At 44.6% G+C, this 25,754-nt stretch overlaps 2 protein-coding genes across 5 annotated transcripts in view; one reads left to right on the top strand and one right to left on the bottom strand.

Moving 5' to 3' along the window:
- Positions 1-387: 387 nt before the first annotated feature.
- LOC100121503 (poly(ADP-ribose) glycohydrolase) lies at positions 388-3,856 on the bottom strand. The gene is made up of 11 exons (XM_001605065.6): positions 3,664-3,856; positions 3,456-3,585; positions 3,224-3,384; positions 2,983-3,099; positions 2,747-2,911; positions 2,427-2,680; positions 2,246-2,346; positions 2,002-2,161; positions 1,604-1,922; positions 1,297-1,528; positions 388-1,229 (listed from the first exon to the last, which is right to left on the bottom strand). Exons 2-11 carry the CDS (start codon positions 3,559-3,561, stop codon positions 523-525), a joined length of 2,322 nt encoding a protein of 773 aa, XP_001605115.1. The 5' UTR covers positions 3,562-3,585; positions 3,664-3,856; the 3' UTR covers positions 388-522.
- Positions 3,857-4,349: 493 nt separating this feature from the next.
- LOC100677801 overlaps positions 4,350-25,754 on the top strand; it is a 48,466-nt gene continuing 27,061 nt past the window's right edge. The window contains exons 1-3 of one of the 4 annotated variants that reach the window (XM_016982205.3): positions 4,352-4,930; positions 6,936-7,041; positions 12,557-12,685. In XM_016982205.3, the coding sequence (XP_016837694.1) occupies positions 12,587-12,685 (99 nt within the window). In that variant the 5' untranslated portion in view covers positions 4,352-4,930; positions 6,936-7,041; positions 12,557-12,586. Of the gene's footprint in view, positions 4,931-6,935; positions 7,042-12,556; positions 12,686-25,754 lie in introns of those variants that run through there. The other 3 variants (XM_032596685.1, XM_016982204.3, XM_032596684.1) reach the window with 3 other exon arrangements.

Genomic DNA, 25,754 nt, shown 5'->3' with positions numbered 1-25,754 from the left:
CCAGGTGCATTTTTTCCCTACATAGCAGCCGGCCTTTGGTACCATGAATGGCTCTTATATTAGATTCGTCGCCGCCGCCGCCGCCGTCGTTTGATCGACGTGTAGTACGAGTGGAAAAAGTGTCCCGGCGATTACGCTCGCGAGCAAACTGAAAACTGCGGCGCTGATCGACTGACTGCCCTTTGACCCCCTATAGAACCTTCATTTGATTTGCCTTTGAAAGACGAATGGAGAGAGGGAGAAAAAGAGACTGTTGGTTTGAATGCCGAGGGGATTTTTCGTCTGATTGTTGAGCGCTTTTTCGCTTTGAGTCCGCGCGCCAGCGACGTAATTAGCCGAATGAATGAGCGCATTCTGAATCGAAGAGATTTGCGTTTCTCTTTCTTTTTTTATAAAAACAGGAATTTTATTCGATCGGCTGCTTTTCACAGAGTATTTACAATAACGACGGCTTTTTACAGTGGCATAATTTGTCTGCATAGTATAAATTAGTAAACGCGATCACAATTTGTTGAGTAGTGTCTAGTCTTTTTTTTTGAAAAAGTCGTGTATCTTCATCTGGCTGTCCTTCTTGTCACTGGGCAAGCTCTTCTTCGTCCTCGCCAGCTTGGGCGTGCTTTTGGGTGTTTTGTCTTCCTTCTTATCCATTTTAATGTCTATTTCCATAGACACGCTTTTCTGCAGTGGGTTTTCGACAGGTCCTGGTTCTGCCGTCAATAACTTATCCAAAAAGTCCAGATTTGTAATCTTCTTTTTCGGTGCATTTTCCACTGCCTCGACCTCTCCGAAAAGTTCACCGAAAGTCTGCTTCTTCTTTTTGTTAGCTGTAGAAGCGGGTTTGTTACTTTCCGTCGCGGTATCAGTCTTATTAGTATCATTCGTTTCGCTGGACTCATCCTCGACTTCCATTTTTACGGCTTCCTGTGACTCTTCTTCCAGAAGTTCGCGGTCTTCCTCGACGTTTTCGAGCCACTTTTCGATTTTTTCCTCTAATTCATCCTCCTTGAGTTTGGCGATGCAGGCATGCTTCTTGAAGTCGAAATTGAATTTCAACTTCTCCTCGGGAGTCTTACTTTCCTGATTTGGCCTCTTCGCCGGGCTCTTCTTGTCCGCATTAAAATAGTGCGTCAGAGGTTTTATTTTACTTCGGTTATATAAAAAACGGTAAAAATCCGAACGATTTTCAGGTTGTGTTTCTTGGTATTGAGATAGCAAGGCAAATAAACGGCCTAAAAGCGAATTTGAAATGCGTAAATATCAACAGATCAAAAAGTTTGCTGAATAATTTATACACACCTATGTCCACGTCGTGACGTATAAGGTGCCAGTACATGTCCGCCACGCTGTCCCTTAGATTCGTATCGCCAAAAGTAAAGTACACCATCGATCGGCCCGCTACTGCGGCAGCCATCAATTGAACTAAAACCTTTAATTGAGGATTCCCACGAAACGCTCCGCAGCCCCAATTACCAGTTGCAACGGCTGGCATGTTATTCGAAACTATCTCCGAACTAAATCCTACGTAGGCCTGAAACGAGGAAACGTTTGCATTGAAGTCGCTCTTGCATTTTCAAACCAAAATAGCAAATGAAAAAAAAATAACCTTGTTCAGTTCGCGTATCACATTACCCATGTTAAACTGTACATTTGGCTGCTTAAAATACAACGCATCGATCGCTACAATGCACGTTTTCAGTCTTCCACTGCTATCTCTTGGGGTTTCATCTGTGAAATCTCCAGCCCATTTAAAACTGCTGCTATAGCCTTCATATCGACTATATCTTTCAACGCCGTTAATAATGAGTGCTTCAGTGTCATCTAAAGCTTCAGTTACCAACATTGTGACCATTAATTCTGGGCAAATAACGAATCTAATTTCTTCTTGAACACAACCATAGTTTAAAACCCCACCACCAACGTATCTGTGTAGCAATAATTCGAATTAATCATCCAGTTTGATACAGTGTGTTATAGAAATTTTAAGTCTAAAAATCTACTGACTTATTTGCAAAGTCGACTTGTAAAAGACCAGCTCCTTGGGATTCAATAGTTCCTTTGCTAGTGATATGTAGCGCTGGTAACTTAACATGCTGCTTATCCCATCTAGGGCAACTCTTTTTAGGTACAAACCTTCTCTGTATCGTTATTGTACCTTCAGGTGCTGTATTGCGTAAAATTATAATTTATTACAATTAAAAATTCAACAAGTTTGAAATAGAAGCTTAGTTGTCAGAAATTTATATACCTTTTGATGTAACTCTTCTAAAATAATGAAAAATGCACTTTAATTTTTCCATCACAGCGTGACTCCTTGAATGCCTTTCTTCTCTGAAGGATGAAAATAGCCTGAAATCCGAGATTCATTAATTAAATGTATTAGGAATTACGTAAAACGACTTGGATGTTTAAAATTATGCCAAATTTACTTGTTAAAGTTAATAAAAGGAAAAGATCCATATTCAGACTGTGGATTTGTAGAATTACGCCTTGGAAATGTACATAGAAATGCATTGGCGAGCAAAGAAGCAACTTGTAGCTGGCTTAAGCTGATTGTTGTATTTCTCTGACGTTTCAATAATGGAATTGGTCCAGTAATCAAGTCAGGAAGTTGAAGTGCAAGTTGAACTATTTTTGGTATTAAGGAACCCAGACACATTTTGGCCTCCTCTTCATCAATGTACTAAAAATGATGTTTATGGTTGATATTCATATTTTTTATCAAGAAAAAAAATCATGCCATGTGTACCTCATTGAAAAAATAGTGCAGCGCAGCAAAATCCCATCTCTCAGCATACTTATGATTATATGATAGAATGGAAGCTTCTAACTGATGACTGGACATAAAATTTTGTAACAATGACTCTTGTATAACTTCCCACCTACGTCTAAAACCACCGGTGGCTTCATTTTCCTGCAACAAGAGTTTGACATTGATTATTGGATACTATATTTTGATTTAAGCATGTATTAGAATGTACGTACTGGATCAATGGGATAAAGACTATGAACCGAATGAGGCATGCGAACACAATCCTGGTTCCATTTATCAACTGCTTGCACTGGATGAGGTCTAGGTGGACCCCGATTTGGAAGAGGTAACTGTAATCATTAAATTATAGCTATTTTATAAACAAAATGTCGAATTAATATCTCTTATCACGTCATGAACATTTTTTCTTTAGTTGTATGAAGCCACTGCCTAGGGAAGAAAGTAATTACTCACTTCAAATAAAATTGTATGAGAAGGAGAAGGGTGTATAGGTGGAAGATGATGCCAGTCAAATGGTCCATGGTGTTTGTAAATTTCCTCCATACTTATTCCTTTCCACTCAGGATCGTCGCTAGTTAAATCTGGTTCAACATATCCTGCAGATGTCGAACTCGCTAAACACAAGTATATTCTGAGTTAAAAGATAGTTAAGAAAATAACTGTAATTTGCAAAATACAAGCTTACTTTCATCCGAAGTTCCTGCAACAGAGATATTTGTTCCAATTTCAGGATCTGAGAACAAGTCCGGCGATGGTAGCTCTTCTTCCAGTGATAGTTTCAAGTCCGACATCCTTATTTTGTATAAATTAAATGCCTGCAATTTATTGTGATGAAATATTTATATTTGATAATTGAGCATAACCACAAAATAAGATACTATTACTGTACTCACTTGTGCCGTGAAGAGTGATTAATAATCAGTGGTGTCGTAGCAGTTGTAAAATTGTAGTATTCCTTCGAATGTCATATTAAATAAATAGTAAACACTGCTGCTACTGTATAAGGTGTATAGTATTTTGGCTGAAATATAGGGCTACGGATGTGTATAATGTAATCAGAGCTACATCGCTTGAACTTAGCTACCGGCCTACCGCCAAAACGTCGAACAGTTCTCACAGTGACTCACAGATGGCGATAGCCGATTTATTAAAAAACTGTTTTACCATTGATCTGTTTGGATTTGCTGAGAAAATTAATTTTTTACTGAAACGTTATTTCAGTGCAAGTTTATCTGATGTCCGTTATTAATATTGTAAACGGCAAAACTTCCGCCAATCAGTCAATCAATTAAAAGAAAAATAGCGGAGTTATATCCAACTACCTTTCGAATTAGGCATCACTCATCCGTGAAATCATCGATCCGCCCACTCCAATCACACCGCACCTCCATCGCACCCGCTGCAGCTGCACACTTTAACCCTCAAAATTTCAAACTTCCCTCCAACCTGAAGTCAGCCGCATTCGGTCTCCCGCACACGCACGCGTCAGCGCCGCCGCTACCGAGTGGGAGTAACCCCACCTGCATCTCTCTCTAACCTCAACCGAGCTGAAGCGGAGCAAGTGAGAGAAGACATCAGTCCGCGTATATCTACCCGAAGTGAAGGTGCGCAGTGAGTAGTGGGGATCGACGCATGTACACACAGAGAGCCAGTGGCTCGGCAAGCCAACATATATTCAAATGACAGGTGGTGCGGTCCGACTGTTTTGCCGTGCGTGCGCTGGCGCAAAGTCGATCCGCTGCTCCGGGAAAGCCACTGCTACTTACTCCTCATCGCGAATCGCGCGTGTGTTGTGATCGTGACTTTTTATACGTATTTATATTGCACGTACAATCGTGACATTGAGTGACAGTGCATAGTGCGCGTGGATTGATTTTGTACTATACATAAGTACTATACGTAACCGAGAGAGGAGCCGCCCTAAAAGAGGGCCACACCGTGTCTGATAAGAATACTCGCTTTTTTCGTCGGTGCGTCGCGCGTGTGATATTAGTACTTAGGTGATTCGACACACAGCGAGTACAGAAAAGTGCGTGACATGCTGAGGGGTTGCCGCACACCGCGACGACCTTCCTAGTGCATTTCGTCGCAGATATTCTATGATGAGTCCCCGGGATTCCACGCGCGCACCGCCCGAGAGTCTTGGCTGCATAAGAAAAGGTATGTGTGCTGCTGCTCTTCTCTTCTTTATTTGCCTCGCGTCTCGTTCTTCTCTTCTCTTCCCTTCTTCTTCTCGAGGGAGAGAGAGAGAGAGAGAGAGAGAATTATCGGAGGAAGTGTTCGGGGGCTATATAGTAGGTGTACGAGAGGAATGCGTGGCAGGGGCAGAGATGAGTTTTTGGTATACGACGTGTAGGCCCTTCGCGGAACGGCTTGGCAACGGCCGACGTTTTTTTAGCCGAAATTCGGGCTATCGGTATTGATCTCGCGCGTGTCTCGGTGAAAATGAGAAATTAGCCATGCGAAGTGTCTTCTTAGTATTCGAGGCTCCGTTGTTTATTTGGTCGAGTCACGAATATTCAAATGGCGAGTTTTATTTTCTCGAAAGTGAAATCGTTTCATTGATCGAATTTCGAGCCGTATATATTATGAATGATCGAAACGTAAACGACGAGAACACATCGTAAGTAGCTCGCACAGGAAACCGAACCTATAAATAAAGCCGTCTGCTGCCCCTGCAGCGTGTTCCTCGCCTACGATGTACACATACGCGCTATCTTGTTCTGTTTGCGTACACTTCCTCCGAGCAAGATAAGAAGAGAAGCCAACAGCTGATTTTCGAAAATGAACGTAGGTATAGTATCTCACAGGGTAGACCTGTGATCTCTGAACGTGTGTGTATTGATTTCGGGCTCGATACGGGCGGAAAATTGGCCGCTTCTATACGAACCTGTGAGGTTGCCTTGACAAGTGTTTGCGCATCAGTGCTTGATTGTCTCGTTATACCGTATACGTCAAAAGCTGTGTAATGTTTGCATCGATGTCGTAGTAGTGTCGTTGCTGGAAAAAAGCATATGTTCGCTGCAAAAATGGGGAGTGTGCGCAGGCTTTTGTCTCGTTTTCGTTCCGCTTGAGGTGTCGCAATATAGAGTAATCAGTGGACATGTCATTTTATACATTTTCGTCTCGAGAAAAATTGTCGTATCGTATAAGCGATTGCAATGAATTCGCGCATTGCTGACTACACGTTCCAGCAATGTTCTCGCATTCGCAAAGACAATGGGTCGTGTCGCTGTACTTTTGTGCCTTATCAGCTTTTCTTATCAGCCTCGCGATTTATTCAATTATAGACATGTAAATTGCAAGCGCGTTCGAACAGTGTAATATACCGTTAATTGACTTTCGAACGTTTACTTCGACGTGTGCAACTTTGCTCTAAATTTGTTGAAACGAAATCGATAGCAGCTGTTTCGTGCCAATTGCCTTTCTAAACTTGCAAAGCTTTCTCAGCCGATTAAACAAGTAGTCCCTCGATATATCAGCAGTTGTATTAAACATATAGCTGGGAAACTGTGTAACAGCATCATCCGTAAAACAAGCCACGTAATCCCCGCGAACGTGGGCAGATGTGAGCCAGTAGAGTCTCGCGCCGGATTCGAGTGGGAATATTGATCGCGCGCGGCAGCATCGTGGACCAGTCCAGGGACGTCGTCGTCGGCGGGGCACTGCTGGAAGCTGCGCAGAATACTTATACAAAATGTGCCGTGACTCGTCGATTTTCCGGCATTCCGCGCCAACTGTAATCTCATGTAACGGTCATCGTGCGGCTGTCTCGAAGTACTTGAAGGGAGTCTTTGTAATGAGCGTTGCGAGAAAAGGGGTTTAAGTTATCGAACGTTTGCTCCTGAATGACAGCCTGATTAATCGATGCTAGCCGCGTTGCGCGTATTTTTTTCTTCAGTCGTGGGACAAATTTTTGTCCGCGTTATCGCCAACAAACAACTGCATCGGAACCTCTTTTTCTCTCTTCTCGCGTCATCTCATTCATTACACGGCAGCATCATCGTCCAGAGGAGAATCTATACCTCCGCAGAGCAAAAAAAGAGGTGCAGCAGCGAGACGTAATCGAGCATTTCATTTTCGGCCGGATAAGGATGACGCGGAGGGAATCATCTCTCAGGGCACCGGACCAGAAATATTGTCCCTTTTTTCTCTTCTTTTACAGCTTGCGCAGGAGCCAAACAGCAGACCTGCAGCGATAGGAGAAGGAGTGGGAGGGGGAGGAGGTGTAGGCGGCTGGAGGAGGCGCAGCAGCGCGGATTTTCGTTTTTGTGAGTAAAAAGAAATGACGACTACGCTCCTCTGCTCTCTACTACGGCTTATGGGAATTGGGCCGAAAGACGACGAGGAGTCGTACGTGTGTGTTGAGAGAGGAGATGCTTTCGATTCCACGACTGGATATGGCTTTCTGTCTTTCAATGGCGCTATTGTCGAAGGTTTGGGATCTTTCGGTGATGGTGCTTACGTTTCTTGTTCTCGATGCTTTGCGTCTATTTACGACTGATCCGATAAGCGTTTACGCGGAGATATAGGACGGGAGTCTTTCACAAAATTGTTGTTGCACCGTGTGTGAAGCTTGTAGTTGCTATAATATACTGGTACACGTGCGGCCATGTGATTGTGTTTTCAGGTCTATGCGGAGGCAGCGAGTAATTGTTTGTTGGGAGAAAATAATCAGTACCATTATTTTTAAAATGCAATTACAGGTAATGACTTCGAGAGATCGACGACGATTATAACGTATACAAGGCAAATCCCCCCACCCCCCTGACCATCAATTATACCTCTCAATGAAACGTTTCGAATTGATTAGTTATCATTATTTACGACGAACTTTCTTCTGCCTTTATTATTCGATTCCGCGAAGAGATTTTTTATCTAATAAGCATGTATAGCTCACAAACACATTCCACATATCAATTCCAATACAACCCACCCACGCAATTTCCATTCGAAAAATCCCCGCGCGCGCGCGCATACCTTCCACTCGACTCATTATGCCACTTGTTACAAGGCAATATCGCAGAAAAGCACCTCCCGTTAATTCTTTCGCAAGGCCTTGGAGCTGCATTTGCACATAGCCGGCGCGCACAAACGGAATATATCGCTCACGCGTCGCCCACGCCTTCATACTCCGCGCGCCTATGCATATAGTCCACAGATCGACACACAGTCGCTCGACCGAATATATCGATCGCTGCGCGCAATTTCCCTGCGATTTATACCCCGAGAGAGACAGAGCCGTTATAATACACTTGGCGAGTCCGTGAACGCTAATTTTAGAGGCCGTGGTTATTCTAATAATGCCGCTGCTGGATTATATCCCGGATCAAAGAAGCTATCGGGGACGACGGCGGGAGGCTTGTTACAGGCCTGAGATAGCCGTTTCGACGTTGTTGTTGGCGTATAGATTGCCTTTTTTGTCTCGGCGCGGCGAATTCGCCGGGCGATAGGATTGATTTGTCGAGATGGAATCGCAACGGGATGTCGGTGAAAAAAAAGTTATTAACTCGTCGAGCGATGCATTTTTAATGGGATGTAACGACTGTAGCGTGAATAATTCATCGCTGATGGTTAATATCGACGACTACGATCTAGATCCATTCGCTAATGCGCGGAAACAAAGAGTCTACGTTCCAACGATTCTATATTTGGAAAGTGCGAATCAACATTTGATCACACGCAGTTTTTCAAAAAATTCCGCGCAAACGCTACCAACCATTAGTATTTTTCCAGTAGCGACAAGTGCAATCGAGCCCCGCAGCAAAACGCGCTCTCATCGCTCCGTTTCCTTCTCTTACGACGCTCACACAGTAGCCGTCGAGTTTCCCGCGTAAGACTATATCCAGCGCCGTACGCATGCATACCATCAGCGTCGCGTTTTCCTTCGCCGCTATATCAGCTTACGCGCTAAATAATTACCGAGTCGTAAAAGTCGAATGCGTTAACGCGCCGGCGCGCGGGATATACACACTCGCGTGAGTTTTTCTCTGTTAGCAGTGGCGCTTTCTTGGAGTGGTGTATAAGTATAGCGTGCGCGAGAGAGGGTTTATTGTTATTTTGCTACTGCTATATGCTGTGTTGTTGTGGGGAGAGTCCTTGGGGGGAAAATCGGTGGCGTCGTTTTTCGCAATGCTTTCGGCGGTTGTTATCTTTTACGACTGTAATCTAGTGACGTTGCGCTGGATTTTTTTTCGAAAGCGAAACGAAATTTGATTATCGCTCAGAGCTTGAAGGAAGTAGCGTGCTAATCGGTGATCGTCTAACTGCAGAAAAAAAGCAATGTTTAATGATATACCAACTCAATAATCATCCCTCGAAAGCTCTCTAAATATTCCTACCACGTAATGCCCCCGTTTCCAAGAATGCGACGAGCGTCTACTCCTGATGCTCGAGTTACCGCCCTTCACCTTCTCCCCGCGGGGGTCATCGATTCTTTCTTTCTCTCTCTCTCTCCCTCGTACACATACGCCTTCAATCAATACTGGCAGACGCGTGCGCGTAACGCCGCACGCGAGCTGTTGTTTTATCTGGAAGATTCACCCACGTGTTAAATAAAGTCGTTACTCTATATAAACAATACACAAGCTCAACGCACTTCCGCCGGTTTCTAAAACTCGATTTCCACTGTCCACGCGATATTCCCAACGAACACCCTCCGCTTTACAGCTTCGGAAATGCATTAGCGGCAATAGGCTCCCATGCGTGCAAAAAGCCAACAACAAAATATCCGCCGGTGAAAAAAAAACAAATGCCTTCCTTCCCCTTCATAGAAACGGCAGCTGAGTTTTGTGTTACCGCTCGCTGTTAACGACTTCCGTTCGGCGCACGCGCATGTGTGTAATTTTTGCGCGCCGCGAGTTTCGATCGTACATAGTTAGGTGCAGGGAGAGTGTACAATGCGCTCTCGGGCAATTAATTCCTCGATAGTGGACGACTTTTGCCGTTATGATGCGAGCATCTACTGTTCTTTTTCTCTCGTTATACGTGCTGGAAGCATACCGCGGTGGCTTTCGATAATTGGATTAGCGCTCGAGAACACTTTTGCCTTTTATACGAGTGGATTGCGAAATTTTTTTAATTTTGCATACACCGATATGGGTTGGCTATTACAATAATTCACGTGAAATCGTATGCATAGCGAGGAAAGTAACGTGTAATAAAATATAGAGGCGTAGAACGCGGTTCGGCCAGTACTTCATTAATTTTGAAAAATTTCTGCGCTACTTGTCAAAGAGAAATTGAGAGTAATCGCCTCAGTATGTTCATGCGCCACCAACCGCATTTAAATACTCGCCCGCGCGCCTAACAATGGATGCGGGAAAAATTAAAAGCATTAACGGCTCTTTTTTTTTCTTCAATTATCTCGTTATACCGCTACCGGCTATAATCAATTATTATGGTTTTTATACGCTCGTATATATTCCTCGGCTCGATGAAATCCCCCTCCACTTTCAACGTTTCCTTCTTATACATATTTCGACTTAGATCCAAAATTAAAAACAAAATTTTTACACAACCTCTCGATTCCTCTAATTTCAACCGTCTCGCCATATACCAGGTAAATCAACCGTCAGACTCTCGTGTACACAACCTGCGGTTCCTTTTTACTCCTCCCGAGCGTATTCACCTCTCGTACATACGTACAGTATACAGACACGGTAGTTGGAAAAAATTTACGAAATCAAAGCGTATCCCCTTTCTCGCCGCGGCGTTTTACGAGTGTCGGCGTTTTTCAGTCTCGTGCTCGGGCGAACGGCGCAATAAAGAGAGCCTGTATATACATACATAAGACATCGCTGCGCGGCTCTCTGAAAGCGCGATCGCGGAATTTATCGTTTGATTTATACAGCTCTTTTTGGGCTTACGTAAAAATTATTCGTGTAAAAGTTACGTTTTACGGGCCGTCATAATCGTGCAGACGTTTTATTGTTTGGCTATCTTCGGGCGGTGCATGAATGATCTTTGCGGTTTATTATATCGATCCGTTAAAAGCAATATTCATCGTTTTTTAAGAGGAAATACGATCGGAGAATTTATAAAATGTTATCTGATGATATTTCTATAAATGTATAGACACGTGACGTCGTATCGTATTATTGAAAGGGGTTAACTATCGCGGGGTTTCCATCTCGATCGGACTATTCTTCTCGTGCGCGGCCCGAGATCGAATCTGAGCTTTAACGCCGAGGGAGCGAGGAAAAAAGAGGAAAATTTCATTCCGCTTGTAATTGAAATAATTAATTCAAACGTGGCGTGCTATCGGATAAGAGCCGGAAAGCGGCGCGAAATCGCGTTTTGCTAGAGCACTCGATATCTCCATCTGACTCTCTGTCGCAACTGCGAGTGTAAGATCCTTTGAAAAATCCCCTCTATAAGCATGTACAAGTCGGATTTCCTTCTCTCGAACGAGCAGCCCCTCGTAAAAATTCCACACGCCTCCTTGAAAATTCCTCCGCCATCCAGCAAAAAAACTAGACGTACATATAACGTGCACTGGAAACCTGCTCTCGAAGCGGCGTCACTCCTGAAGATACCTCGCGGGGCAGCATCATCAGCATCAGCTATATACGTATAATACACGTTGCGCTGTAGTAGTGTAAAGTAAAATCGCGATCGCAGAACGAGATTCGAGTTCATCCTCTCCCGCAGCTATGCGCGAAGAGCCGCTCGCTTTATTATTCCCCGCGAGAGATTAATCGTGGGAGTCATTAGGAGCGACTCTCCGAGAGGCTTGTGGGAGGATGGGACTTAATTGGAAAACATACGAGACGGTTTCGCTATGTATGATGGGGTGCGTTTTAAGAGGGGGGATTGCGTTTTTTTTTCTCGGTGTTGATGAGATTCGCCATGAATATCTGCTTCGTTTTTAAATTATACTCTACACTTACATAATAATCGACGTACACACCATTAATTCTTCGATTCTCGCCTTCACGGCTCGATAATCACTCTCTTCTTTTCCCTCCCCGCTTTTTTACATAACCCTCTCGCGCGGTTTTCGCGGAAAGATATGAAAGCCCAGATTACAAGCCTATACACGAGATTCTTTTCAGCTAATCGGCAGCCAGCCAACGCTTTCTATACCAGTCCCTGTAACGAAGAAATTCACAGCAACGGCGATGAGCAACAACAGCGTATAGAGCACGACTGCATAATCATAATAAGCAATTGCACTCTCTCTCTCTCTTTCTATATATATATCTGTGTGTACTAATTTAATTTCCATGTTTATTGCTCACGACTACTGTTACACTCTGTCTGCGGCTCGTATATGTGCGGCGTGTTCTCACCTTTGTGTCGCTAACCGTAATTTAAGAATAGGCACTTTCACCTCTGCTGCGGGTTTCTGGTTTTGGTTGCGGAGATGGGAAAACGCGAATTATATCTAAGTGCAGCGCGCACTGGTTCGCCTATTTCTCTGTGCTGTGGAGAAGGTGCTTGCAAAATGGATATAATGCGATTTTTAACGTAATATAAGAATGGTATATTGGATCTGGTGCGTTTTTCTTGTGCAAAGAGGTAGACGCGGTTTTACGAGGCGATGATGATAAATATTTATTGATTTTATATACACTGCGAAATACTCGCATCAAAATCGCGATTAACGAGGCCTTTTCGCCTGTATAACCATTTCATCGAAAAAAATATTCTCTTTGCGCAAAAAAGACCTTCGAGAGCACTTAACCCTATATAAATACACGCACTTGGAGCTAATCGATCAAATCATCTCTCTCTCTCTCGCACACGTCTCACTAATCTCTTGATAAACGTATCTGTCGGCAGGTTGTGCTCGGGTGAGAACGTCAGGCCTATATGGGGCAATGCGTATCCCGTAAGGCGGGCGCCGTCATCGCAGCATCCGGCTACTCGCCATCTTACCGCATCATGGAAAAGAAGCCCTCCAAGAATCAGGTGAGTGATCTCTCATACGTACACCCCTTTTTTACCTTCCACAAACACACAATGGCTTTCTTTTCGGGTTAAAATAATAGCGTCATAGCATAGCGTAACGTCAGACAACGAGAGTGACGTACGCGCGACACGCGAGACTTCCTCTTTCTTTATGGACAGCGAGTCCAGCGTGTGTGCGCGAGTTGAATTATGTCCTTTCGGTTTCAGCTCTCCGCGCGCAGTGCAGTTATGCACTAGGCGTCGCTTATAGAGAAAGGGATATGCCATTATACCGGCTTCCGTAGGATTGAATTTTTCTTTTTGATGCGCGACTACCGGATTCCTGGCGTCTCGGGATTGTCGTGCGCGTAAGCCGATTACAGGAATGTACGAATCGTGGGAGTAGCTGGAATTCAGCAGTTTTGCAAGGCGGGAATACCCGCGCGGTCGTTATATGATTTAATATTTATGGAACTTTCGCAATAATATTATACACACACGCGCGCGCGCGCGCGTCTGTTTTATTACCGATTGTATACGTCGCCTGCGCTGATGTATAAATAATCATCTCCAACTAAAATTCCTAACGAAAGAAGTAAAAGTTCAGCTAAATCCCATATCCGCAATTTCACCGACTAACTCGCGCTTCCTTTTTTCGGGGCCCCCGTGGCACGCGACGGAAGAAAGTTCGCTCGAAAGTGCTGTACCATAGACACACGTTAGCGTCAAACTAGATCCGAGAGCATCGAGGCCATCGCGACGTCAGTGCAACTTCGCTCGGGGATCGGTAGTATCGAATAGAGACGCGAAAAATCGGGGACGTGGGCGCGTTGGGTGTAGCTTGGAATGCGGTGTGCTTTTCGGTTGTAGACTATACAGCTGTAAATCTTTCGTTGAGAAAGGGTATACGCTATAAAGTCGCCCTTTTTGCGCGAGATTTATATTAGCGTCTATTTTCGTTTTAATTAAGCACAGGTCGTTCGCATCCATTGTTCAATTCTTTTATTTTTCATGGAAACCTGCTGAACGAGGGTATAATATAGATATATACATACACGTGCACGAGACAGGGAATTTATTCCACGCAATTATGCAACACACGACTGTGCGAACCTGTTTCTGCATTGTCGTTTTGCTCGCAGGAGGACATCGTGCTGAATTATGCAATGTGTCCGCTTTATTTTTTATCGTTCCTAAGTGGCATCTTCTTCTTTCAGCGATAGAAATCTGACGTGTGTATTACACACTTTTAGATCTGAAAAAAATTACATCCTGCCAAAGCGACTTATAATTATTGAAAAAAGAACACGATCTCCCCAGATCGTTAACCTTCCGCGTCCTCGGCGCCATTCACACCACTGTCTATCAATCCTCTCGATTCTCTTTCTCCTATACGTGTGTTCTACACCTGGCTACATATACATCCATAGCTCGCGGGGATCAATTTCATATCGACGCGGTACACGAAAGTGTAATTCCTTCGTGTACACATAGGCTGACGCAACGCCGACGACCGCATCATTCGGAGCTCTCACTTTTAACGGGCGCGTGTGTGGGTCCGTCTGTGGAGCGCAATTAGAGTCTCTATTGTGGCCTCATGATTTATCGATCAAGAAGATTTGTGTGCGATCCATATGCGCGGGAGGCGATCATATTCTATTGAGTTGTATAAGCTTTACGAAATTATTTGGCTTTGACGCGTGAGAAGGGCTTTGTGCTGCAGCGCTTGAAGGGCATGTGAAAATCGCCGAGGTATTTGGTCGGTGAAACTCGTCCGTTGCGAGTTGTGTTATTTTTTCAAGAGCGAACCTATTTGGAACTATAGGTTCTAGTATTCATTCAAGAATGGCTTCTATCGATCCTTGAGAGATTGTTGGACGAGTTTTTTTTTCAGTAGAAAAGCGCTTTCTTCAGCTTTTAGAATTGTTAATGCCGGGAACTTTCGAACCTCCTGTGGTGACTTCGGCATTATAATGCTAGTAGAGATAACGTGAGGTAAACGGCAATTATCCAGAAAAAAAGAAGACACAGATCCACATTCACACATATATAGTCGCGCACCGGTTTCATTATACAGGTTTTCAAAAGCCATTCAAGTCTCGCTTCGAGCTGTTGTAGAAATGCCTTTCTATGTCCGTGCCGACTTCCTTTTTTTCTCCACAAGAATGAACGCCACTGTCTGGTGTAAGCGTCGCTCACCTTTTCTATTCTTCCAAAGTAAATTGACGCGCGGTGCGAAGTTCTTCGTTTGCAGAGTCTCTAGAATTGCCAAAGAGCCTTGCGAACTGGACAATATTTTCAACACACTTCGTGGAATAGATGAATCGCAAGCCACCTATCTCATTTCCAAAGCCACAGTCGAGTTAATCGATGCAGAATAAATACAATTTTCTTCATCATTAACGGTCTCAAATGCCCATATCACTCCGTGCAGTCACTGATTACATCCCACACGTCGAGGCTTGAACAGAAAGTCTCAGCACAAAGACTCGTAACACTTGCAGTACACATTGTCAAAGCGAAAACAGAAGTAGAAAGGAAAGGGAGAGAGACGAAAAAGTAAGCTAACTGCGCGTATGTGTGAAGGATGAGAAAAGAGTTCTTTCATGCAGGTACGCCTACTCGGCGTATAATTACAAGAAGCACTTTCTACATACTCTTTCTTTGGTATTATATCGCGTCTCGGATTCCTCATCAAGAACGATGAATTACCGTCCGTTCGAGATATGCGTATAAGAGCTATACCATATATGGGTCAACACACTTCCTCCAAATTCAACAACAAGGCCATTACATTTTTCACATCGAATACTTCTCTCAACCATCAAAATCGCAGCAATTTCAGAAATCCAACAACCTCTCCCTTTTCGAGTGGGCGTTTTCTCTCTCTACTGGTAAAAATTTACATAATACCCTGTGTACTGGAGAAAAACGCGGCCGATCGTGCTCGCGCGCGCGGTCTTTTTGAGAGGCTTTATGTACATGCCGGGCTGCGTCGTTAAACTTTCGCTCTTTCACCGCTCACGAATTCGACGTGGGTCGGCGCCGTTCCTCCTTTTTTTTCACCAACCGGCATTGTGTTTAATCGATTTTTTTTTGCGGTAGCTCTCGCGCGTCCAATCAATTGCCGATACTCGTTTGATTGTGACGACGAGTGCTCGGATATTGGCCGGGATTTTCGCAGTGTAATATACCGCGATATTGTTGCTTTGTGTGTCGGCTCAAAAATTATTCTGAATCGTCCATTATACGACGATGAGAAGTAGCGCTGTGTACGTGTGTGCCCCTGAGGGTTATAGTAGTACGAGAGAGCAATCTATATCGGGTGATTTTTTCCTCGATCGGGCTTTAAGTGCAGACATAAAGCCTTCATTAAATCAATACCGGCTCTGGATATCGCGGAGAAAAATCTGATTTACAACGCTAAGGTCAAGAGAGCGAGTTGATAGAGCGCAACTCGCGGGTAATTCGAGTCGGGGTCTGGGCTGTATAAGATCGGAATGCAGAGATGCACTCGGGCCTGATGCACTTTCTTATATACATTCGACGAGCTTATCTCGCGCACAGCCTGTGTACCTGCGACGGTGTAATCACTTTGGGCGCAGGCAGCTCGAGCTTGAAAAATAAACACACTTTTACAGTCTTTTGTTTAAAGATAGTTAAAAATCGAGACCTTTCGCGGTATACACTTCACACTCGAAAATTTCTTGGCTCCGCGCGATCGCTGATGGCGCAGATGATGAGAATAGAAACTGCGCTATCAGCATATTTTCTCCTTATTAGCCGAACATCGCTAATTACAAGGGCAGCTCGCAGAACCGGTATACGTATACGCGTTGAGAGTTATTATGCAGAGTGGTTACACGGGCGCAGCAGCATCCCTAAAATCACTGAGCTGTTTCAGAAGTTTCTCATGAATATTAATGCCTCCGGGCGAAATACCGTGACCCGATCCAACTTTTCCTCCATTGTTTGCCTCGCTGCTTTATCATTACATCTGCCAGCTTATCTGATCCCATTAATTAGCGATATTAAGCCCATTTGAAAAACGCCGAGTAAGGTGTTTACTTCCTTTCCAAAAAGCGAATCGATCCAATTTTAAAAATAGCCTCTATACACACGCTTTCTGCAACCCTGCGCTTAACATTGCGTTCCAGCAGCGTCGCCCTTGGAGCGACACCGGTCATCCTCTACAGTATACGCGCACTTACCGATATCTCTGCCGATCGAGCGTTTCCCGTGAAAATCGGCGAAAAAGTAGGCCGCTTAACGCGAATTTCCCGGCCGACTCTTGTCAATCACCGTCGTCGCGTTCACATACGCGCGGGAAAACCGGACTATAGAGTGTGGAATGCCGCCGGCGGCAATCGGCATCGCGCGCGCGCGCGCGGTAAAAGGTAAAAGGAGATCCTTCGTGTGCCGTATGACCCGTTTTCCTTCTCCGCGCACTGCAGCAGCTCTCCGCGATAAACGGCTGTGGCCGTCGAGAGAATGCGCCGCCGGTATACGCTCTTTGTGTTTTTTTAAAGAGCCGGTGTGTCTCCGATTTTTTCGGACCGGTTCGTTGATCCCACTTCTCTGTGTGGAGCTGCGATATCGAACGAAAGGTTATTGGGACGTAGTGTGTACATATTGCCCGCAGGAGATGAAGCGGTTATTATCGAGAAGGCTTTCAGTGATGAATGGGTGCATGTGTACTGTGGAGGAAAACAAACACCGGGCACTTGGGTAATGGTCCTATTAATGATATTTTATTTGAAGAAAGCGACTCCTTTTTTCGACTCGGATGAGTTCGTCCAATTATAGTCGAAACTTCAACGGTGGAGGAATGCGCGCGCCGGCGACGGTTGAGGCCTTTCTAATACCTGTACACAGTTCGATAGGCATATCGTGACGTATGAAAAATTAATGATTTGCCTAATGCATTTCTTCGCTTGTAAATTAAAATGTAATGAAGCCTCGAGTGTTCGTTTCTTTTTTTTTTCACCCGGAGCTTTTTATGGCCGATAAAACGTTTTGTCATGATCACCGGTTTGATATAGGTGTTCTGTGTGTATAGAGAAATGTTTATGCCAATCATAAAAAGATAAACATAATTGCGAGGGTTATAAAGACTGTTTACTTTCTCGGATTGAAAAAAAAAGTATATAACCATAACCTGGATGTTCGTTGCACGAGTATAATCATCTCGCGAAAAAACTTAACGCCCCGCATATAATTAAAACTTTTTGCAGCGATGTACATCACCTCCTGCACGACAAATCTCTTCTACTCGCAACATATCCTATATCGAATGCTCGACCTAATCAAGCACCGACAGATTTATCTTCGCCATCATCGCAATGACCGTCGTCTCGTAACCGTACATACCAACGGATCACATCATCTCGCGCCGTAACCTCGCGAGTTCACACACATAGCCCCAGAGTTCAACGATCAGCAACGAAATTGAGAAAAAATTGCGCATAACCGTTATGATTAATAGCGCTCGTTATTATCTGCATGTTACGCGCGGCGCAACACGAAAACCCGTATGTGTGTGCTCTCGCAGCGTGTCTTCCACTCGCACGCACACACACGCGTAAACACATGTATGTAGTACTAGCTCTATTATCTATATTCGCAGTTGCAGATGTTGCTCACAATGGTACACAGCAATTTCAGGATTTTATTTTCTGCCAGCAGCTCTTCTCTCTCCCTTTCGCTCTTTTTCGCGCGGCGGTATGCTAATTGCGCGCGAGGTCGGCTCTCGCGTGTGAAAATTTAAAATTGTCCCGAGATGCACGTTTACATGTTAATGTACGAGCGGGCAGGTTACTTCGTTATACGCGAGAGCTTGGCTTTTGCGCATAAGCGGGTTTGCGGTAAATTTGCTTATTTATTAAGCGTCGACGCGAAATTTCCGTTGATAGTTTTTCACAGTTTATCGAGATTTCGCAAAAATTTGCATATCGAGGCTGGACGTGTTTTTTTTCTTGAGAGATGTACGTACGTGTAAAGTACATGTGAAATTGAGACGTTAACGCCGAGATTTATCGAAGGCTTTTATCGATAACGTATAAACTGCAAACGTTTCTTAAGTAACTGTTAATATTCGACACTCGGACTTACGAGCTAATGCACGTGTATAGGCACAGAGTTTATTGCACTTATACACTACACCTCCGGCACGTATAATAAAGTCTTCACTTCGAGAAAGTTTCATCTCGAAACGCTGTAATCAGGTAATTGATAAATCCGATCAGATCGGCAAAGTGCGCGTCGAATCGAATGAACTTAACACGTGAAGCGGATAATTACACGAGGCGTAAAACGCATTGGCCTGAGTGAAAATGCACGTTTGAAATAATCTCGGTGTTTGTCGAAGCTGATGCGTGATCCAGCACAGGCTATTCGTATCTGCATTATCTCAGCGAAGTATCTATAAATTAGCTATAATTATTTCAAGTATCTTATTAATCAGAGAACAGCTCGCTGTTCATATTAGTCACGATAAATTTATATCGCAATAATTATATAAACACCGCGCACTAAAAGTTAAATTTTTGACTTTCGAAACTCCCGTGTCCCCGTGGCATAAACCAACGTAAGGCAAGCTTCCTCGTTGGTAAGCTTAACCCATTTCCATCTTATACGCCGCAAATTTATGCCTCCGCGTATCAGGTATACTGCGCATAAATCAATTGCAAAAAAATATCCCTCGCCGCAAATACGCAAACACCTCTCGCACAAAGCGCCTCTCATCCAAAGGTCAAAGGTCAACACTCACACAGCGATCAAACAATAAAAAAAGCTTCACGACATCATCCTCTCTCGTGCATGCAAGCCGAAATAAAACACAGCACTATACGTGTACAAAAGGCTTCCACCAGCAACAATAAAAATCTTCCCATGCAAATCGAGCGCGCACGCGATCTATACAGGGTTCGCGTGCGCGCGTAGGCGCGCCCGTGAAATTTCACGCGAACTTTACGGTCAATTTCGAAATCCACGGTCTAGGCTCCGATGTCCTCTCACGATCGTACACACGCACACACACACAACAATGGCCCTTTTAATGACGACGTGGCGCTTTTTTTTTCACCTCCACGTGACTTTCTCGCTGCCGCTGCGCTGCAGCAGTTCGATGTAACGGATTTCGCGCGCGTGCCTGGAAAAACGAGAAATCTCCGTCGAAGAGACGGTATGTAGTGTGCCGGTGAGTTTGAGTTATTACCGAGATGCAGGTTGTGTGGGATGGATCATAACGGGATGTGGGCTTGATGTTTGCTTTTTTCTGAGGGAGAGAGAGAGGAATGTCCTTTCGGTGCGAATCGAGCTCGGATGATTTATACGGAGGAGCTTGTCGAGTGCAGCGATATGTTCGAGATTTTCACGGGCATGGATTCTGGTTTGCACGGGGAATTTTCAAGGAAAGCCGAGAGATTTACACGGGAGATACTTACGCGGAATCGGTTTCTGATGCCGATTTGCTTGTTCTTGATGAGAGAGGACTTATAATGGATAGTTTAAGCTGATTCGAATTCTACTTTCCAAGTTTCTACGCATAAATCTACGATAAAAAATTTGAATCGCTCGTTAAAAATAAACAGGCGGTTATTACAATTAGCGCTAGAGGAGGAGAAAAAAACACACGTCGTGTGTCAAAAGTACTGTAACCTCGTAACGAGGCCACTTAAATTCGTAACTCTGATCCACATGACTAATCTCGTCGCTTATGTCAGCGCTCGAATCATTGACCGAGAACTACAACTTATAGAAGCACTCGAGCAACCTCGATTATCACCTCTAATTACCCAAAGAAACTTTTTAAAAAATATATACCCCTGATCTCTCAGCCGCATTAAAACTATACACCCATAACTCTCGCGAACTCAACTTTCTACATGTAAATTTCCACCCGCGTGGGGCACTTAACGGGGCAAAAAGCCAAACAACCATCATCTCAAAAAAGTCAAATCTCCGATCGGGCGCTGCACATGTACGCGATTTCCACGAAGCCCATATACCTCTTCGGCTCTCGTAAATCACCTCTCACTCACACTACCGTCAGTTTCTCATTAGCCTTTTTCCACGGCTGCGCGCGCGTGTCATCTTCATCTTGTGCGGCTGACTTCGTGACGGACCGACTTTCGCCGCGCGGCTTTTGAACCTGTATGTGTACATCAGAGGAACGATGACAGGCGAATTTCATGCGCTCACGCGAATATTATCACACTCGACGCGGAACGAATGCTCTGTGTGGGCTTCGAGAGATGAGAGCCCCCGCGTGACTGATTGACGGGAATGTAGGTGCCGGAGTTGCTTTCCCGAGAGAGTCGGTTATTTGTTTGCGCTGCAGCGATTATTATTTCTGCCGAAAAAAACACCAAGGAGTCATTACGTACTCTTTACGTATGCTGCGTGAGTTGTATTCACGGGTTTCCCAGAATACGGGCTCACTGCACGTGCTGGAGTTCCCTAATTTTGTTTCGCGGCTCTCCGTGCTGCGTTTTGCAATAAATTTAAATCCGAGAGAGGCATTCTTTGGTACAGCCTTCGCCGGAGACAAAAAGGCGAATTCTTCACGGGTGCAGCCGTTCAAGCGTGCGGCTCTAATGAAATATCACGAGCAGCGACGTTGAGTTGCTATAAAAAGGCTTTAATCGTTCTTCGCGGGTAGTACACAGAGGTAATTCTAGAGTCGCGCTGTGTACGCAGATGAGCAACTGCTAACAGACGTGTGATTCAAAGCTTCAATTAGAAGAAGAATGGAGCTGACTAGGACGAGTTTTTTTCTCTCCGTCGCTTATATAAGACGCCGTTGCAGTGTAAAACTCGCGCCGGGATTTCTTCATCGAGATCTCCGTGTATACCTGACACACTCACAATGGAGCATATCTGCGAGCTTTTTTGCAACGGACTCTCGCGGGCAAAAACCGTAGCATTGCGTAATAATGTTTACCTTCCCTGCAAGAGCCGTTAGATTTAAAAATTTTGTTTTGCTCTTTTTAACGACAACGAAGACGCGCTTTAACGGGTATATAAAAATCGAAATCTCATCACTCTAATTAGACCCAGCGGAGGTTCTTTTTTCCCGCATTCCGATAAATTACAAACCTCGAAGAAAAAAAGATGCTCGATTAAGGCCGCGCTTTACACTCGACCGCCCAGCTAGCCCAAAAATTTCACTGAAAGTGAAGCAACTAGACCTGGTACAAAAACTTCCTACCCATGGTACACAACGATGAAAAAAGAGTGGTTAGAACTGGGCGCCTTGATCGCGAAGAGAGTTATGAAGGATTTTTCGAATATCGCGATTTTGACCAATTTTGTTTACTCCTGTTTATCCGATTAACTCGAATCTTGCCGTAAAAATTGTATACCAATGCGGCCTGAGTAATTGAATAATTAGCGATACACATCTGTTGAATGATGTTATATTTTACTGTAAAACAGGTATACACGTACACATTCCTCGCACTTTCAGTTGCGTGTCTCGGCTCAGTAATTAACCGTAACAGAGAGAGAGAGACTCCGAGTGAACGTATATACAGTATATTAAGCGAAAACAAGCTTCGCAACGCTGTATATACGCCGAAGAACAAGATTACAAAGTAGATTCTTAAAATTCAGAACCATCGGAATGTCCCTCGCCGAAAATTTCCCTTCACTCGCTCGTATACAAGTCTCGCGAAAAAAAACCTCATAACAGAGTTTATAATCGTGTATATCGAGAGAGAGAGAGAGAGAGAGAGAGAGAGAGAGAGAGAGAGAGACGCGCGCTTTCACCCTTTCGACTCCCGCGCCAGTCTCCTTACCGTGTATAAGCGTACACCTATACTCGAAAATGAAAAATCCGACGGTCGTAAGTAACCCGATAAGCTCTCGACAACGGCAGCGCTTACTGGCTCAATTAAAAGCCTTTAAATGCGGGAAAACCGACAGGCGTGAATTTCTCATACGCCTCTCTCTCTCCGACCTTTTTTAACATATACGATATTAGATGATATTGTTTTATCTCAACGGTAATTCCAGGCTTAATTGAATTTTAAAAGCCGCGCGCTATCTCTTATCCGCGATCTGAGAAATTTGTATCTCCAGATACGGAAGTTTTCGAAAGGCTCTCTTTTCGAATTAGAAAGCTCTCTCTCTCTCTCTCTCTCTCTCTCTCTCTCTCTCTCTCTCTCTTCGACTTTCCTCTGCGTATTAAAATTAAACCGTCCCGATTTTTCGCCATCTCCTCACACACGCGGGCGTCCCTTAGTACCGCTTCTCGCGCGTGTATGTTCATAAACTCACGGTGTGCACAGTTATGCTCGCCGACGCCGCGGGTCCAGATAATGGACGTACGCTCGCGGCCAGCTGATTACGCGCCGCCGGCCGGCGCCTCTCAAGTTCAAAGGGGTTCAACGGCCTCTGCTTCTTCGGCTTGACACTGACAGCCGCTATTTTTTCTTCTCTCGATCGAAGCCGTGCGGGTGAAAAGTTTTCCGCGAATTCGGGGAAATTTGTTGAGTATACAATCCATCGCTGGCGCATGTGGGTTTACGATGACGTTTTACGCTCCTAAGTATGATTCATGATTATAGGTGGACCGCACGAGAAAAGGGTCGTTAAAACGAAAGTCACGAGCTCGTTCGGCTTGTCACTCCGTGGGATCTCTGTTTTTCTCCCGCTTATTACAGCGAATCCGCGAGCGCAATCTACTCGCTTTTAATATATATGAAACGATTAATTTCCAGCGAGTCTAATTACAAAGCCCGAGTCGAGAGATTGTGTGGTGTATAGCCCGGTATTATTAGAAGCGCGTTTCTTCCTCCAGAAGCAATTTAAATCACAGCGCGGTGGCGGCGGCGATCGCTCGATCTCCATTTTTCGCGAAACCCAAAGCTACTTTCTCCCCGTATCCGATAGGCTTCCCGATAAGAGAGACGCCGGTTTCGGCAAATTTCCAGATCGGTATCCCTCGTCGGTATAAAAACGCAGCGGCGCTTTAATTCTCTCGCCTTCGCGAGAGAGTTTCCTCAAAGAGCGCGATATCGATTCGAGCTTATAGTGTTGTATATGTACTGCAGCGCGTATAAGTCACCGAGCGTTATATACGCAGGCTATTATGTTCATTCACGGTTGAAGACCTGCGCTCTAAGGCAGCACAATGCCATTGTGTGTGCTTCCTCTTTTTGCGCGAGTCGAGTAGAGCTGAGAAGAGAGCGTGGCATGTGTGTGTGTGTGTGTGTGTGTGTGTGTGTGTGGAAATGGAAAAATGAAGATGACTGCTCGTTTGTTTTGCGCAGGAGAGACAATTGGCTACCGGCGCATAGCCGAGAGGATTTATCTATACCTCTGCCGCTGATCGACGGCACAAAGGAGTTTACGCTCTTCTCTAGCTCGGCTAGGAAGGTATATTATCGTTAGGATTATTCTTCGCAGCTTATTTAGAAGCATCATACAGTGCATAACTTTCTTCGCGTAATTCCCCGATCCAAATGCCGATCGTTGCACAATATGACGTCGTCGCATAACGATCGGTAAATTAGCATATCCTCGCTATATTCTTGCGCAAGCATCAGAACCGCGCCGGCTAATTAAGCCATCATCAGGCCGCGCAGCGCAATAGCAATAAAGAAGAGAACACATGCGATTCCTCGTCACGCCTTCGTACGCCTCGGGAATTTCGAGCTTCCGCTGAGCTGCATACTTTCATTCCTCGCCGACTCCCGATATCGCATTATATATATATATATACATATATAACAAGGCGCACGACCTGCGATTTTTGAATTCCCCGCGCGGTTCCTTCACTGCCGCTGGACTTTAACGCCGGCGGCGGCGACTTTCTCCGGATGTGCGCAAATTGGACTGCACTCCGCGTTTAAATTGGGTGTCCGGTAAAAAGAGTGACAAGTTTACTGCCGAAGGAGGAGGAACTTTTTTCCTGCGAGTTATCGAGCGCTTTGATAAGACCGGCTTTTTACGTATGATGGAGGATATAACGCGTGCGGCGTGTTATTGTTCCCGGATTTTTTGGTGGATCGAATCGATCGTGCGTGTGTAATGTATTTTTCCAAATGTCGACGAAGAATGCGCGTTTTTATCGATTCGCTCTCACATTCGAAAGTTAAGAACTGTCGAGGCAATAAAAAAATTAACGCTCGTAAATTTCAACTTATGATAGTGTACCTAATTTGTCGTGTATACGCGTCGTTGCAAAATTGCTTTTCTCTGGCCGCAGAGATGAAAGTTCGGCACTCGAAGAGCGGATTTGTCCGTAACGTACAGGCGCGAGTTGGAACAATTAAAAATTTAAATTAGATTTACAACCGGCGTCGTAAACCTTTCAACGCGATAAGTCGGTTGAAAAAAAAAATGAAATTTAACCCATTTGTAGCGATCGCGCGAAGCTTGTTTACTATATAGCACACGCACAATGAGCAATTACGATCGATAAATTCGACTCGGATACTCCCCTCAAGAATGCGATCGAAAGGGAAAGTGACGAAAATTAGCAATCACGCGTTGTAGTTGTGCGCCTGGGGTGTGCTCGGCGCTTGATTTCCGGTTTTAAATCGGATCCGTTAATTATATTGCGTCTCTTTAAATCGGAAGCGTCGTTGAGTTAAAGACACCTTATGTGCGGCGGAAATTGAAACGGGTTTATTATTGCTTTTACGGCTACTCATGGCAGTTGAAAAAAAAAAATATATATATATATATATATATATATATAAAACATAACTCACAGAAGAAGTAGAACGTACACGTGCAATTCAGCCTCGAAATACACTCCCCAACGTCGTTTATTGATTAACCGCTGCTCTGAGGGATGTGTGACTCATCGCGCTGCTCCTCTTCGGTCATCCGACCTCAGCCCCAACCCCGGCTCACTCCTCCGCTCAGTGAATTTCTTCCAGCTCGATTCGTCCCTTTCACGCGCGCATGACTCTTGCAGATCGCCATTTTATCGTGCGCCCTGTTGTAACCTCGACCCTGATTCTCCTACTGGCTAGATTCTATTCATCGGATATTTTTGTTCGACGGTGAAGATTTTATTCAGATCGAAATACTAATTTCGAATTGAATAATTCGACTTTTTTCAAAAATACCTCGT

The sequence above is a fragment of the Nasonia vitripennis genome, chromosome 2, assembly GCF_009193385.2.
Source record: "Nasonia vitripennis strain AsymCx chromosome 2, Nvit_psr_1.1, whole genome shotgun sequence".
NCBI lineage: Eukaryota > Metazoa > Arthropoda > Insecta > Hymenoptera > Pteromalidae > Nasonia > Nasonia vitripennis.
Note: the sequence above shows the minus strand (reverse complement) of the source record. Positions and strands in the feature narration are given on the sequence as shown.

Bases quoted from the DNA above. Each gene is read 5' to 3' on its own strand.
- LOC100121503 (XM_001605065.6), bottom strand. From the start codon at position 3,561: ATGTCGGACTTGAAACTATCACTGGAAGAAGAGCTACCATCGCCGGAC. The intron at 3,385-3,455 runs GTAAGCTTGTAT...ACTTGTGTTTAG, and splicing joins TGCAGGAACTTCGGATGAAA to CGAGTTCGACATCTGCAGGA. The intron at 2,162-2,245 runs GTATATAAATTT...TACGCAATACAG, and splicing joins TAGAAGAGTTACATCAAAAG to CACCTGAAGGTACAATAACG.